This window comes from Adiantum capillus-veneris, chromosome 2 (assembly GCF_014529385.1).
Source record: "Adiantum capillus-veneris isolate H3 chromosome 2, ASM1452938v2, whole genome shotgun sequence".
In the NCBI taxonomy this organism is placed as follows: domain Eukaryota; kingdom Viridiplantae; phylum Streptophyta; class Polypodiopsida; order Polypodiales; family Pteridaceae; genus Adiantum; species Adiantum capillus-veneris.
Window position 1 is genome coordinate 98524487 of NC_140932.1, and position 15167 is coordinate 98539653.

At 46.3% G+C, this 15167-nt stretch overlaps 1 protein-coding gene across 1 annotated transcript in view; it reads right to left on the reverse strand.

Annotated features, from left to right (window-relative positions):
* Positions 1–379: 379 nt before the first annotated feature.
* LOC147463267 (putative protein S-acyltransferase 22) overlaps positions 380–15167 on the reverse strand; it is a 70783-nt gene continuing 55995 nt past the window's right edge. The window contains exon 9 of the mRNA XM_086487854.1: positions 380–1742. Within this exon, the coding sequence (XP_086343980.1) occupies positions 1017–1742 (726 nt within the window). The 3' untranslated portion in view covers positions 380–1016. The remainder of the gene's footprint in view (positions 1743–15167) is intronic.

Below are 15167 nucleotides of genomic sequence, written 5' to 3' on the forward strand. Positions count from 1 at the left end.
TTCAAAAGTAACCTCCAAATTCTATATTTAATAATGTGCATCTGCAAAAAAGTAGAGGAATTTAATGTGAAAAGTTTATAGGTCAACTTATCTCTACAATGTGCTGCATTGACAAAGAGAATATTCAAGATATATTTTATTCGGCACAACATACTTTTGACACAACCAAAAAAAGCTTGTAAGACTACTTTCTTTGTTGGCACAGCCTTTCGAGAGAAAGGGAGCGTTATGCGGACGTGTTTTGAGCCCTCCTAAAAAGTGCATGCTTTTCTCAAACCATGCCATTAAGTGGAAAGAGATAGTAAGAGGCCTCTCTCTCTCTCTCTCAACACACACACACACACACACACACACACACACACATTGAAAGGCAGTGCCATAGTCTGAAGAGGCAGACAGCTTGTTGGATTTGCAAGTCAGTCTGACATAGTTCTTTGTTTCCGTAACACATCTTCATTGAGGATGAGCCAGCTAGCTTTCCCCATTTTCCAGCAAAGAAAGTAGGCCTTTGTTACAACAGAAAGAATTTTACACAACCAGATCCAATGAGGGGGAAAATTTTATTTTGCATAGTAACAAATTATAGTTGAGTCCCAGCATGGGACACCTCTCAATTCCACTCCTAGTATTCATCTTGAAGGTCAAGGTCCATCAATCTTATCCTGCATTTTGCAGTCATGAAGTCATGCTTTTGCATCATCCATTTTCTTGATATTAGCAGCTCATTTGCCCTAACTTCATCATCAGAGCAGACTTGTTCATACGATTCAAGAACAACCCAAGAAGCTTGATTTTAGCCTTATAGCCATCATCAAACCCAAAACTCAGCCTGAGATATCAAATGAACCATCCACTCATGAAAACATAGGCTCGTCGCTTACTCTAGCACCTCCTCATTTTCCCTATCACACAGACCCTCCTTATGTGGTTCATCACCATTCTTGGGTTTCGGTCATCAGCTCACCCAACCACCAATAAAACCATTCAAAGCCACAATAATGGACAACCATCAAAGATCACGAGCCACTCTTTTGTGCCCCATACAACACATGCCTGATGGGTGTGCAAGGCGAACTTACATCCCCATCACTGTCCTCCGTACTGTCACTTCCATGTGGATTATATCTCCAGTCAGTCGACACAGGCGAGTGATGATGATTGCGAAACACATCCGCTTGATTCGGTGGAGAGACAACATGCTGCTCCGAAGAGGTTCTACTGCTGTCCGGAGAAGAAAGAGCAGTCCCAGAAAATGCATGGCTGGACTTAAATGCATTCATGGCCTCCATCTGCAAGGGGTTTAGAGTCTTCCGAGCTCTTCTTGCTAACTCAGTAATATCTCCACAATCGCTCCCATCCCCATCAAAATTTGATGCAGAAAAAGTTGCCTGACCAACAAAACTTGCAGGCGGAGATGGGCCAGCTAAGTTCCTGTGCAGTTGAACCCCCGTTCTGCTTGAATTACTCATGGTAGGGGGGGGCACATACTCAGTGCTCATGTCTCCAGGGCTACTCATGCTTCCACTGCTTTCCAGTACTATTGATTTCTCATTTTTGACCGCCACTGGCCTCAAAATTGATGACTGCTGCTTGGCTACCGTGGCGGCACGCAGAACATCATCTTTGTTCAAAGCTGCCAGTGTCCAAGGATTGAGCTTGACTGGCTTTTTCCTCTGATACTCGGTTCTTGAAGGTAGTCCTGAGGTGGCATCTTTCACGGATAGAGGTGGATGAATTCCTTGCTGCAAAACCCATATTACTACATCTCTCTCTCTCTCTCTCTCTCTCTCTCTCTCTCTCTCTCTCTCTCTCTCACACACACACACACACACACACACACATGCAATGCACACTCTCCACATACATATGTTCGTACGTTCGTATACACTTTTTGTTTTGTTTTAGGTGTCGGCTTTGGGCACTCTCGGCTGTTCCCCCGTACATCAAAAAAAAAAAAAAGCACAAGAAGACTAACTGAGATTGAATGCACCCAAGCTCCTAGGGCAGACGCTTTTGTCACTAGTTTCCCCTCGACTACTGGGTTTTGCTTCCCCAAGAGGCCAGGATTATCTACACTCTTAGGGCAGTGCCCTTGAGAGACCCATCTCACTGACTAGTAATGGGCATGACAGCGACCAAGTACCTCTGGTCAAAGGCCCAAAGGCCCAGGTACTGTGGGACTTGCTTCGGCCTTCCCTTTGGAGTTTCCTCCGCTAGGTAGCTTATCACCACGCTAAACTGCCCTTGTAACCCGACGGTTTTCCCAGAGGAAATGCCATACCCGCTTGGAAGGGCATCGGTTTACAAGTGGTGTCCGCCGAGGTTGGTGGTGTCTCCCTTTCATCTCCCAACCTCCTTTTGGCACTTGAGTGGCTCTTATCGCTCATTTGGCTTCGCTTGGGGAGAATAACGTCATTTCCATCGAGAGGATCGGAGTATAATAGTAAGCATAGGAAGGAAGGCATCACCCCTTCCATCCGCCTATACAAAGCACTCAAGTACCGGGGCACAGCCTCACCGATGAACTTCGCCACACAGACGTGCCCTGCGGTTCCGTTCCTGCGTACCAAGAAGGGTAGCCGCTTCCCACGAGCATCCCCGCCAAGGAGGATGACGGTCATCTCTTCAGGGTCCAACGGCAGGTCGATATCGTTGAAGGTGGAGTTGAACCAGTTTATCCACGCCCCCTTAGCCCATCAAGTGCCAAGCAACACACCAGCAAACGCGAAAGCGAACGACCCTCTAACTAGGAACATAGTGCACAAACACTGTCCGCACCTCCAATTATCTGCCAATTTGAGCCCACCTACTCTTGCGAGAACCAGCACTCTTTCCTCCTTCCTATTCACTGGAGTGCTCCTATTGAGCTACAGCATGTACCCACGCGTTTGTTCATAGCCGGCTGTCTTACAGGGCTCCAACGCTAGGCACGAATGCCTCTCGTCCCACTTGTCCCATGTGTGGTAGCGGACTGAGCTAAAGTCAGCCGCAGGGATATATTTATTCATCCAATTCTGGGTTCTGGTTGTCCAAGTCCACTTCTTGAATGGTTGGTTCTTAGGCTTCTTGTTTACCAAGGAGCCTATCCAGCTTTCCCTTAATCCACAACGGAAGATGTTGTAGAAGTCGAAGCACCATTGTATCTAAGTTCCGGGGGGGGGGGGGGGGGGGGGGGGGGGATGTGGAGGCGGCAAAGCGGAAGGAGGAGCTTGGAGGAGCTCTGGACATTCTGATTCCATATGAAATATGAGTTGGCAATCAGTGAGGGGAAAACATGGGTTCTTTCTGACGCCACGTGCGGGGAAAATCCACCACCTCCACCCATACCGGACATTTATGTCGAATGAGACTCTAATAATCTTTGATAAGAGCCCATGGCAATACGTTTGTCATTTGCGTGTTAAAGAACAACGGTGACATTTCAAGCAGGGCATCTCTGGCTTCATTGTCAGCCACAAGACCTCATAGAATCCACGGGCCCTTAAATAAACTCCTGGAACCACTTGCCGCTTAAGCAGAAAATCCACCCATTGTCCCACATCCTTTGCCGTTGGCATTTTGCCAAGAAAGAAGAGTATAGCCGCATTTAGTGCACATTGGGCGACAGGATTCATTGAATGTTGGACAGGAATAAGGACCTTTTTCTCAGGTTCTGGACCCTCCTAGGCCCTACAAGCATACTCAAACTCCTAGTGCAGGCACTCCTTAATGAGGGACAAAGCATCAATCGAAGATGAGCCCATTGCTTTATGTTGCTTGTATGGTAATCCGTCGTGTAATTTCAAAACTCTATGTGCACCGGGCGCACACACATAGCCCAAAGCAATACACTAGCTTGGGATGAAAGTTTTACAGATCAGAGCACGCTAAGGACGGACGCCCGAGCAAAGGCTGACAAACGCACAGATCAGCAGGTCGCCTAGCGATGGAGGGATGTGCACATGCTCAAGTTGCGCGGGCTCTCTTTCTCTCTCTCTCTCTCACACACACACACACACACACTTTCTCTAAGGCATACATGCTTTTGACTTGGCGGCAAGCACGTGACAAATGCTACACACACACACACACACACACACACACACACACACACACATTTTTTTTGTAAATCTTTAGATTAATTTACAAGTGGGAAACTTCAATGTGAGGAAAACCCATCAGAAAGATCAGGTACAACGCGTCTAATGTGGTTGATGCGTCCTGGCGGTCACACACACACACACACACACCCATATACCACGGCAAAGAAATGCATACAAACGAAAAATCTGAGTGGCAGGTGGGTAGCAGCCTGCTATGGGCAGCACAACACACTCAAGTTGAGGAAGCTCTGTACATGCTCTCTCTCTCTCTCTCTCTCTCTCTCTCTCTCTCTCTCTCTCTCTCTCAAGCAAGAACAACCCTTGCTTACAAGAAGGCTCCTCCTCATAGGGAAAAGCAAGCATGCCCCCCCCCCCTCTCTCTCTCTCTCTCTCTCTCTCTCTCTCTCTCTCTCTCTCTCTCTCTCTCTCTATCTCTATATATATATATATATATATATATATATATATATATATATATATATATATATATATATACATACACGTGTATACAATGAGTCACCTCCACGTGGCGGGACTGGATTTCAACCGAGAACTCTCCATTGCCTCTGTATAGCCTCCCAATGGATGGGGCAACTCATACCTTGTAGGCTCTGCCTCTTTATAACCTCTAACGGATGGGGTGACTCATCCATTGTAGGTTTTCCTTTGTATAGCCTCCCAGCGGATGGGGCAACTCATCCCTTGTAGGTTTTGAATGCATCACACCTGATGTTTGTCCTATGGGTATTGAACGCATTACGCCATGTGCCTGGGCTAAACGCACTGCCTCCGGAGGCCCTTAGGAGGGTGGGGTAACTCATTTTCCTAAGGTTAACGAAGAGCCCCGTAGGGGAAGTTCTTGGACATCTCGGGACCACCCTACGGGGTGTTTGGGAGAGGGGTGTAAAAACCTCTCGCCCCCTAGACCTGGGTAAAAGGCGCCTTCTTTAAGGGCCACAAGGGGGGGAGAAAGGAGTGGCGGCTATCCCACTCCTTACGAGGGGATGAGTCTCTAGCAGTACTCCCCAATCGGGTGTGAGAAGGGGGGGTGTGTTGTGAACATAAAAAAAGTACAAGGACGCACTCCATAGTGGGGACCCAACTTCACTCTCTGAGTGTGGAAGTGAAGTATGTTGTGTAAACCTCCCCCTTGCAGGCCAACCAGGGGGTGTAAAAACCTCTCCCCCCCACCCAGACCTGGGTCAAAGGCTCTTTCCCTTAGGGCCACAAGGGGGTCCCCCCCACCCAGACCTGGGTCAAAGGCTCTTTCCCTTAGGGCCACAAGGGGGGGAGAAAGGAGTGGCAGCTCTCCCACTAGCTGCAGGGGATGAGTCTCGAGCAGTACCCCCAATCGGGTGCGAGAAAGGGGGTGTGTTGTGAACATAAAAAAAGTACAAGGAACCACTCCATAGTGGGGACCCAGCTTCACTCTTCGAGTGCATAAGCGAAGTATGTTGTGTGAACCTCCCCCTTGAAGGCCAACGAGGGGGATGAGGGGAAATAATTGGCGCTCTCCCTAGCACCGCGGAGGGATGAGAAGCGAGCCGTCTTTCTCCTAGTCCCCCGAGGGAGAGAGTGTAAATGGGGTCTCTTATGAATAGTACAAATATAGCAAAAACGCTCTTGCTCTCTTGCGCCCTTTCTTTCCTTCCTACATTCTCAAAGCTCTATATATAATCTCAAAGCGCTCTTGGTGGACCTATGCTTATGCTTCAGCATGAGCACCCGACGAGCCCCGAATAAGAGGATCGAACCCCACGGGTCCCCTTGTATTTCGGTGGATACCTTGCAAAGCACCTCAAGCAGGGGGATTGGACTCTCTGCGCTTGAAGTGGATAGACCACTTCGTGGGGTGGGGGATTTTACCTTGGCTCGCAGCAGGGGGATTGGACCCTTTGCTGTGGGGGTGGATAGACCACCCCGTGAGGCCGAAGCCCCGAGTGTGGGGATTGGACCCCACACGACAGGGGTGGATAGACCACCCCACGGGGTAATTGCAGTGACATTAGGTGACTGAATACGGTGTGCATGACCCGTCTGACTCTGGCGACGTTGAAACATGGAGTAGCCTCTGGTGAACTCGGTTTAGCATGTGTTTGGGGAGCGGACAACCACAGTGTCTGAAGCTTTTTGGAGACAGTTGGAGATTGTGAGAGTGGGAGCTAGTGTGATCAAAGTTAGAAAGGTTACCAGCATGCATAGCAATAGCATCGGCTTTGATCTCTATACCCACTCTCTTAGGTCAGCTGAAGCGCTCGTAAACAAACTAGTTGCAGAACAACGCTTCAGCAGGTGGCGTTGCAGAATGTCGAGACCTTTCCGAGACCGGACTCGTAGACCTAGATCTCCCTCCGTCGGGGAGTAGCTCGTCAAGCACATTAAGGTAGCCACCTTCACCGTTAACAGACTCAGACACAAAAGGAGCGAACTTGGGTTGTTGATGGGCCCCGGAAAATGGAGCATTGTCGGGATGCAAGAGACCCAAATGTTCCAAGGATCTTAGACTTCCAAGACATGTGGTCTTTAATTCCCTAGGCACTGCGAAACCAGGAGAACGTGGAATGGCGTCGCTAGTCACGAATGAGCTCAGGCCCTTTGAGCTCAACTTCTCTTCCCCAAATCAAATTTTTATACAATTTTGTCCCAAAGGTTCAAGGGCATGGATTCATGGAAATGTATACATCCCACAACGCCAGTTAGGCGAAGCCAGGACAATTGCTTTGGATACCCTCGCCCGAACGTTGGGGATCATCTCGAACAAAAACCTACCCGTGATTGTTGGGGGTGACTTTAACATGAAGATGGGGGCACTGAAGAAGTGGCTATGGAGATGTGGGAGAGGATTCGAGAGCCTAAAGGTTCGGGGCTCGAACCTCACGTATCATTCCAAGTGGGGGAAGGAAAAGTCAGACATCGATCACTTTATTATGAACGAGTCCGCCACGAGACAACTTCTCAACAATTCAGTACAGAGGGGGGTAGACTTGTCAGATCACTTGTCACTAGGTGTGCAACTTGCTCTGTGTGGACTCGGGAGTGGAAACCGTAGCTGCTATGCAGCACGTGCCCAAGTTAGATGTTTGCAAAATGGAATTGAATAGCAGGATATTCCTCGATGAGAATCGATGGAACACCCTGTTTCACCTCGAGAATGAGGATGGGCATGAGATCCAACAGGGCATGCGATCCAGCAGTGCTATGACAAGTTTATTTCCGTTGCTACATGTATAGCCAAAGAGGCTGGAGCTCTATCTACGAAGCCCCCACCGAGGCAAAGGTCAGGTTGTTCACTGGAACCTCGCGCTTGAAGACTCATTAATGCGTGCCAAAAAGCCTGGAATAAGGTGAGCAACAAATCTGCGATCACTAGGGCTGGTCGGCAAGCGGTTAAAGAGAACAAGGCAATAGCACTTCGTGCGAAAGCCGCTGTTAGAGACAACAACCGAAGATCCTTCGAGCGCTTCGTGGAGAAGGGTAACGAGCTCTTGAGGGAGGGACAAATGAAGAAATTCTTCACCCACCTTAAGAAAATAGTTGGGAAGGGACAAGGAACTATTGTCAACCAACAAGAATCAAACTCCATCCTTCTCTCAAGCTCCGTCACCATAAAACATGCCTAAATATGGCTCTAATTAGGGTGGTTGAATTCAAAAGCTTAGCTTATAGTTTTCCACTAACCTATGAGCCTATAATACATATAATATATATGGTTTCTTTGGTCTACCGTTCCATCCCCGTCCTTGTCCCCGTTTCGGCCCCCCTCCTCCCTCTCGTTCCTGTCCCGTTCCACACCTTCCCGTTCCAGTTCCCGTTCGGAGTCACTTTGTGATGGGCACCAACACTTAATTCTCTTATTTCTTTGCCCTCTGTACATATCGCATAGTATGCATAGTCTTTTGAGGTGCATTTCATATAATGTGTGTGGCTTATACAATCACGACAAGTGGAGGCTAACCTGGCACTATGTACATACATGTAAGGTAAAAATGATAGTTCTTCAAGAGCATAATCAACACCATTTTGCCTGTCAGTCATCTTACTTTGCGGAATATTGGATAGCTTATGCCGGCAATGCTAATTAGTAGGGAGTGCTTATGCTTATTCGGCATGAATTACGGACGAATGTTGGTTTTAATGACCCACCTCGTAGGTGGATGGTAGTTCAATGTATTGTTTCTTTTTTCCGAGAAAAAGATCCTTCCATTAGTTAGTAAAAACTGCCCATAAAGCTACAAACCACCTCTATAGAGAGGGCTACATCAAAAGCATGGGAAGACTCTCCCTGTGTAGTGTGAGTAAACAAAATAAGTACAATGAGGCTAAATCACAAAAAGGGAGGAGAAACGAGCCACACGGGTGGTCAGTAGTGCCATCTAGGCGCACCCTGGACCATGGTGAAGAAAGACCTTGGGCGCCAGAGTTGCAAGAAAGCCTCTCTACGCACCCTTATGCAGTCGGAGCTGCCCTGAAGTCTCTCAGAGTGACCCCTCAGAGTATGAATCAACTCCAGCCAAAAGTCACGAACAGTCTCCGCTGGTTGGACACGGTGAGCCTCGAAGATGCGGAAGCAACGGGCCCGCCAAATGAACCAGAGTGTCAGGCCACAGACAAGCTCCCAACACACCTCTCTCTCACTACACACCTTTCTCTCACTGCACCACTCCTTGGGTAGGCTCTGTGGAAGACTGAAGTGTAGGTTGACCCCCTTGGATCACTATCATCCTGCTGGTGGAGGTTAGCTCAAACTGGAGTGCAGGGCCCGTAAGGGTGGACCAGGCAACAACACCCCAAGTGTACTACCGCACTATGGAAAGAGCTCGCATCAGTTGAAGAATCCGCAACCAAACCTGTTGTGCCATGGGGCAATCCCACAGACAGTGACGCTGACTCTCCAAAGGATAGTGTCACAAAAATACGGAAGCGAAAACTGACTTTTAATTGTACTTCAAATACTCAAGAGACTTTGGAGAGAGAGAGAGAGAGAAAGCTTGACACATCATTGGGGACCAGAAGATGGGTTGGTCCCCCCCCATAAAGAGAATATCTTTATTACTAAGGGAGAATCTTTACAAGCACAGGAACGGGGCCATTGCCCGTCCTCTATTTTTTTCTTTTCTGCTTCTGACTGAGAGAGTGCGAAAGCTACTCTCAGAATACTAAGAGGATTTTCCCTCTGCTATGAGATTTTGGGAAGCTCTCGAAAATGAGAGTCTATCTTCCACCAAAACTCAACGGAAGCTCTCGAAAAAGAGAGTCTACCTTCCGCTAACTGTGTCCCTTTCTGCATAATCATTCCTGCAACAAAAACAAGGGAGAAACACGCAAAATGCACGCACACATGCTTACTGTAATTTTCTGCACATAACCTGAAAATGTCACCTGAGCACCTTCCAAAGCCGAAATAGAGACCTTTTTCGCGATGGAATCGCACCAAACTTTGTGTATGCGTAGTGTAGGTAGAGAAGAACTAGATTCTATGTGTATTTTGCTAAAATTCACCCTAAAAGAGATGATTAGGGGCTGAAAACAGAGAATTTACAGTCACAACACTCTACGAAGAGAGTGCCCGCTGCAACTTCTCGCAATGAAACTTTACCGAAAGCTGGCTATGGCTACGAGAACCCTTGTTCTAGACAATGGGAGCACTAGGCCACCACATATGTTGCAAGGGGCTGCTCTCAAGCTTCCATGGAGGGCTCCAATGCGTAGAGCATACTCACAATAGGGGGGTTAGGATCCTAGCACGGCCAACACTGAGAAATGGGGGAGGGGGTGCTCCTAAATAGCGGGGCCCTAGGAAGAGAGAGAGGGTGAGAGTGAGAGTGAGAGAGGTAGTTTTGCATTGGTGGCACACTTAATAACTTTAAAAACCCTTCAATTTTCACTTTTAAAAGTCCCTAGGCTATTCATAAAATGTGCAAATTAACTCACAACTGCACACACAGATGCTACTAATGAAATTGTTAGCTGCTTCCCAACGCAACGCCGTACCGACACTGCTCTGGCATTACCTATTCGCACTTGTCCGGCCATTTGGTCCAACGTAGACAATTTAAAATAATTTAATTTGACTTATCCTAAGGCCGTAAAATAATTCACGCCTTAGGATTACTGTTGTTCTAAGGACCCCATTTCATTCCTGTGCTTGCACTAGGGCACGTAATTTTCTGAGGCTACTGCTTACCCCTTCATTGAAGAACCGATTTTCCAATCACTAGGTCTTTAGTGTATTTTTATGCTAGTGTCTCCCTGATCTACCACGCGTGGTAAAGGTGGCGGTGCAAGACCATGGACGTGCAAGCTATGTCCGTACAGGAGAATGGGTGGTGCAAACAAAGTGCGAGCCTATCTTCTTCATGAACCCGGTCACGAGGTGAAGTTTTGCCCTCGAGTATCTCCCGAGAAAAGGTTGGAGCTTCTTGAGAAGCTCGCGGTGTATGAGGTCGCGTAAGCGGCCAAGAGGAGCTGTTTTGTTGCCGTTGATCCCTCTGCCACGGCGACACCACGAGAGCAAAGGCAAGCCAACCTTGACTCCACCTCTCAAGCGTTCAAGACAAGTGCATCTACACATTAATTATTTACAAAGTCTGATATAGTTACATCCCTCTTGGTTCTAAACAGTTGACCTCAACTGTAGAGCGTCAACATAACTATGCAAGATGTCTGGGTAGTCCCTAAGATCGGACTCAGTCATCCACTTTGCATCTAAAGGGATGTAATTCTTGAACTTGACTAAATACTTTTTTTGTAGGCTCCCCGACTTTAGTTGTCTCTTAGAGTGGTGTATTATCTGTTCATGTTGAAGGATTTCCTCAGTCTCTTCGACTTCTGGAGGATCTTCCTGTACTAGCGCCACTGGAGGAGGTCCAACATATGGTCGGAGGAGACTTACATGAAAAGCATTATGGATGCGCCAGTGAGAAGGCAAATCCAATCTAAAAGTCACGTCATTGACTTTATCTGTAATTTTAAAAGGGCCGTAAAATCTATGGGAAAGTTTTATAACTTTCCCATTTCCGATCCGCTTTTCAATCTAGCTTTCTCAAATCGAAGCAAGACATATTGTCCTTTTTCAAGATTGAGATTGCTTCTGTGCTTGTCTGCTTTTCTCTTCTGTTGCTCTTGAGTACGTAGAATCGCTTGCTTAACTTGTTGATAGGCAATATCAATATTGCGCACAAATTCATCTGCAACGAAGATGTTTTCTTTGGTAATCATAATAGGAAGTAAGAGTGGCTTCCCATAAATAATTTCGAAGGGAGCTTTACCAGTTGAGGAATGGATGGTATTATTATACGCAAACTCAACTATCGGTAAGTATTGTTCCCATTCGGATTGTCGTTCCGAAACATATCACTTGAGGATTTCGCTTTGACCATCTTTTCAGGGTCCATTCTCACCTGGTTATGAGATACTATATGGCCCAAATAGTGGATTTCTTTTAAAAAGAACTCACTCTTCTTAGCATTCACAAATAATTTGTGTTTGCATAATTCTTCAAACACTAATGCGAGATGCTTATAGTGTTCGTCTTCGGTCTTTGAGAAGATTAAGACGTCATTGAAGAAAACGCCTGTAAAGCTTCTATATGAGTGGAAGATTCTATCCATCATTCTGTTGAATGTGGCTGGTGCATTCGTGAGTCCAAAAGGCATCACTAAGAATTCATACAACCCAAAGGTTGTTCTAAATGAAGTCTTATGCACATCCTGAGGAGCTATGCGGATTTGGTGATAACCGCTTTTCAAGTCTATACGACTAAAGACACTTGCTCCTTGTAACTTATCAAGAATATCATCAATCCGAGGGATTGGAAATCGATTCTTGATTGTGATCTTGTTTAAAGATCTATAGTCTATGCACATGCGGAATGTGCTATCCTTTTTCTGTACTAGCAAGACAGGTGAACAATACGGAGAAGTACTAGGCCTTATTAAGCCCTTCTCCAAAAGTTTGTTAATCTGCTTGAGAATTTCCTCTTGCTGCATTAGACTAACTCGATAAGGAGGCTGATTTGAGGAGAACTTCCTGGGATCAAATCAATTGTATGATCCTCAGGTCAAGAAGGTGGGAGTTCATTTGGTAGTTCATTTGCAAAACAATCTTTAAAACTTTTTAATAACTGAAGTCTTTTTTGCTCTAAATAGGAAGAAAGTTGTGAAGCAGACACATATCTCTCTCTTGCAAAGATCAAGTACGCTGAAACACACTTTTTCATTACTTTCTTGATTGCAATGTGATTGGCGATAGGGATACGCCAATCACTTGCATCTGCAAGTACAAGATGCTCCTTTCCTTTATGATCAAAGGATAAGGTTTTCTGAACATAGTCAGGAATGGGATGCATCTTGTAGTGCCAAGGCATTCCCAAGATAACATCGCATCCTTCAAGTGAAGCTAGTAAGAAAGACTCTTGATCTTTGTAGTTGTCGACCTTTAAATTCATCTTCCCTATGATTGGAGTAGAGTTAGAGTTCTGCCCTTGGAAAGCAGATTGTGCTTGAATAGAAACTCCAAAACGGTTGGGCTGTAAATTCAGATCATCGGCTAACTTTGTAGAGATGAAGTTGTCTGTACTGCCAGGGTCAAACAGAATAAGAGCACGTTGGTTGTTGATGCTACCCCATGCTTTGAGAAGAGCTCTTTCTTTTCCATCCTTGGTTGTATTCCCCTGTACATCCGGGACTGCATTGGAAGAGGGTGGTTGCGGAGTTTTGGTAGGACAATCACCCTTCATATGTCCAACTTGTCCACACTTCAAGCATCTTCCTTCGCTGATGTAGGTTCTCAATTCAGAAGGAGAGATATCTCCCTTTCTTGGGCTGATTTGGCTTTGCTTCTACTTCAGAGGCGGTTCTTTTCTTCTTTTGAGAAGAAGAAGTAGAGGTAGGCTGCTCATGGAGAGCCTTCTCCTTGGCATGATAGGTGCTTTGCTCCATCTTCCTAGGAGTGCCCTTGTCATGTATTCCATCAGCTATGCGAGCTGATTCCATAAGTATCTGCAAGTTACCTCGAGGGTAAAGCTTCATAGCCTTTTGCAAGGCTTCATGCAATCCTGCTTCATACTTGCGCATCTTCTCTGAATCGTCGATCTTCTTGAATGGAGTGACTTTCAAGAGAACGTCCCAAAACCTATCCATGTAGCGTGGAACAGTTTCGTTCTCTGACTGTGAGAGTTGATCCCATTCTTTCTTTACTTCTTTCTCATAGTCTGGAGGAAGGAACTGTGCATAGAACTCCTTCTTGAAAACAGTCAAATCTTGGGGTTTGCGATTTTCCAGTATCAGGGTTAACCACTAACTGTTGGTGGTGCCTTTCAGGTACATACTGATATGGCGAAGCTTGGATCTTTCTTTAAAATTCCCTTCTGCAAATGCAACTTCAAATTGGCGGATGAAAGCCAAAGCTTTGTCATTATCACGCCGTCCATTGTAGGTGTTGAACTTCACATCTTTGTCTCCTGACTTGAATGTTTTCTGCCTGTGGTGTTTCTTCTTATGGTGCTCCTTCTTTCTATGCTTAGACTCCTTGTGGACAGGAGCCCAATGCACTTCTTGCTACGACGGATCGTCAAGAAACATGTCTTCCGGAGCGATTATGTCATCCAGATCCTTCATGAAAGAGAACTGAGGGGAATCAGGAGAATCCTACTCTTGAACCTTTGGATTAAACCGCACATGACGTTCTGGAGGTTTCCTCTGCCTCTCGTGTATGCGGGAGGTTCCAATCAAAGGATCTTTCCTTGGTTCTGGCGCCTTTGGGTTCTGCGGGATTTCTCCCGACCGTCAGCACTTTCTCCTTCCCTTTCTCAAGAGTATGGAGAATCTTTTGGACTTTTGGATGAGAGAGAGCTTTTTGCAACTCTTATCACTTGCTGTTGAAGGAGAGAGAACTCTATCTCGTGTCCTCCCATTTCTGCAGTCTGCCAAGAGTCGTCAATCCCTTAAGAAAGAGAGAGATGACCTTGCTCTGATACCACTGTCACAAAAATACGGAAGCGAAAACTGAATTTTAATTGTAATTCAAATACTCAAGAGACTTTGGAGAGAAAGAGAGAAAGCTTGACACATCATTGGGGACCAGAAGATGGGCTGGTCTCCCCAATAAAGAGAATATCTTTATTACTAAGGGAGAATCTTTACAAGCACAGGAACGGGGCCATTGCCCGTCCTCTATTTTTTTCTTTTCTGCTTCTGACTGAGAGAGTGCGAAAGCTACTCTCAGAATACTAAGAGGATTTTCCCTCTGCTATGAGATTTTGGGAAGCTCTCGAAAACGAGAGTCTATCTTCCACCAAAACTCAACGGAAGCTCTCGAAAAAGAGAGTCTACCTTCCGCTAACTGTGTCCCTTTCTGCATAATCATTCCTGCAACAAAAACAAGGGAGAAACACGCAAAATGCACGCACACATGCTTGCTGTAATTTTCTGCACATAACCTGAAAATGTTACCTAAGCACCTTCCAAAGCCGAAATAGAGACCTTTTTCGCGATGGAATCGCACCAAACTTTGTGTATGCGTAGTGTAGGTAGAGAAGAACTAGATTCTATGTGTATTTTGCTGAAATTCACCCTAAAAGAGATGATTAGGGGCTGAAAACAGGGAATTTACAGCCACCACACTCTACGAAGAGAGTTTCCGCTACAACTTCTCGCGATGAAACTTTACCGAAAGCTAGCTATGGCTATGAGAACCCTTGTTCTAGACAATGGGAACACTAGGCCACCACATATGTTGCAAGGGGCTGCTCTCAAGCTTCCATGGAGGGCTCCAATGCGTAGAGCATACTCACAATAGGGGGGGTAGGAGCACTGCCAACACTAAGAAATGGGGGAGGGGGTGCTCCTAAATAGCCATCAAGTAGTGGGGGCGCTAGGAAGAGAGAGAGGGTGAGAGTTAGAGTGAGAGAGGTAGTTTTGCATTGGTGGCACACTTACTTAATAACTTTAAAAACCCTTCAACTTTCACTTTTAAAAGTCCCTAGGCTATTAATGAAATGTGCAAATTAACACACAGCTGCTCCCCGACGCAATGCCGTACCAACACTGCTTTGGCATTACCTGTTCGCACTTGTCCGGCCATTTG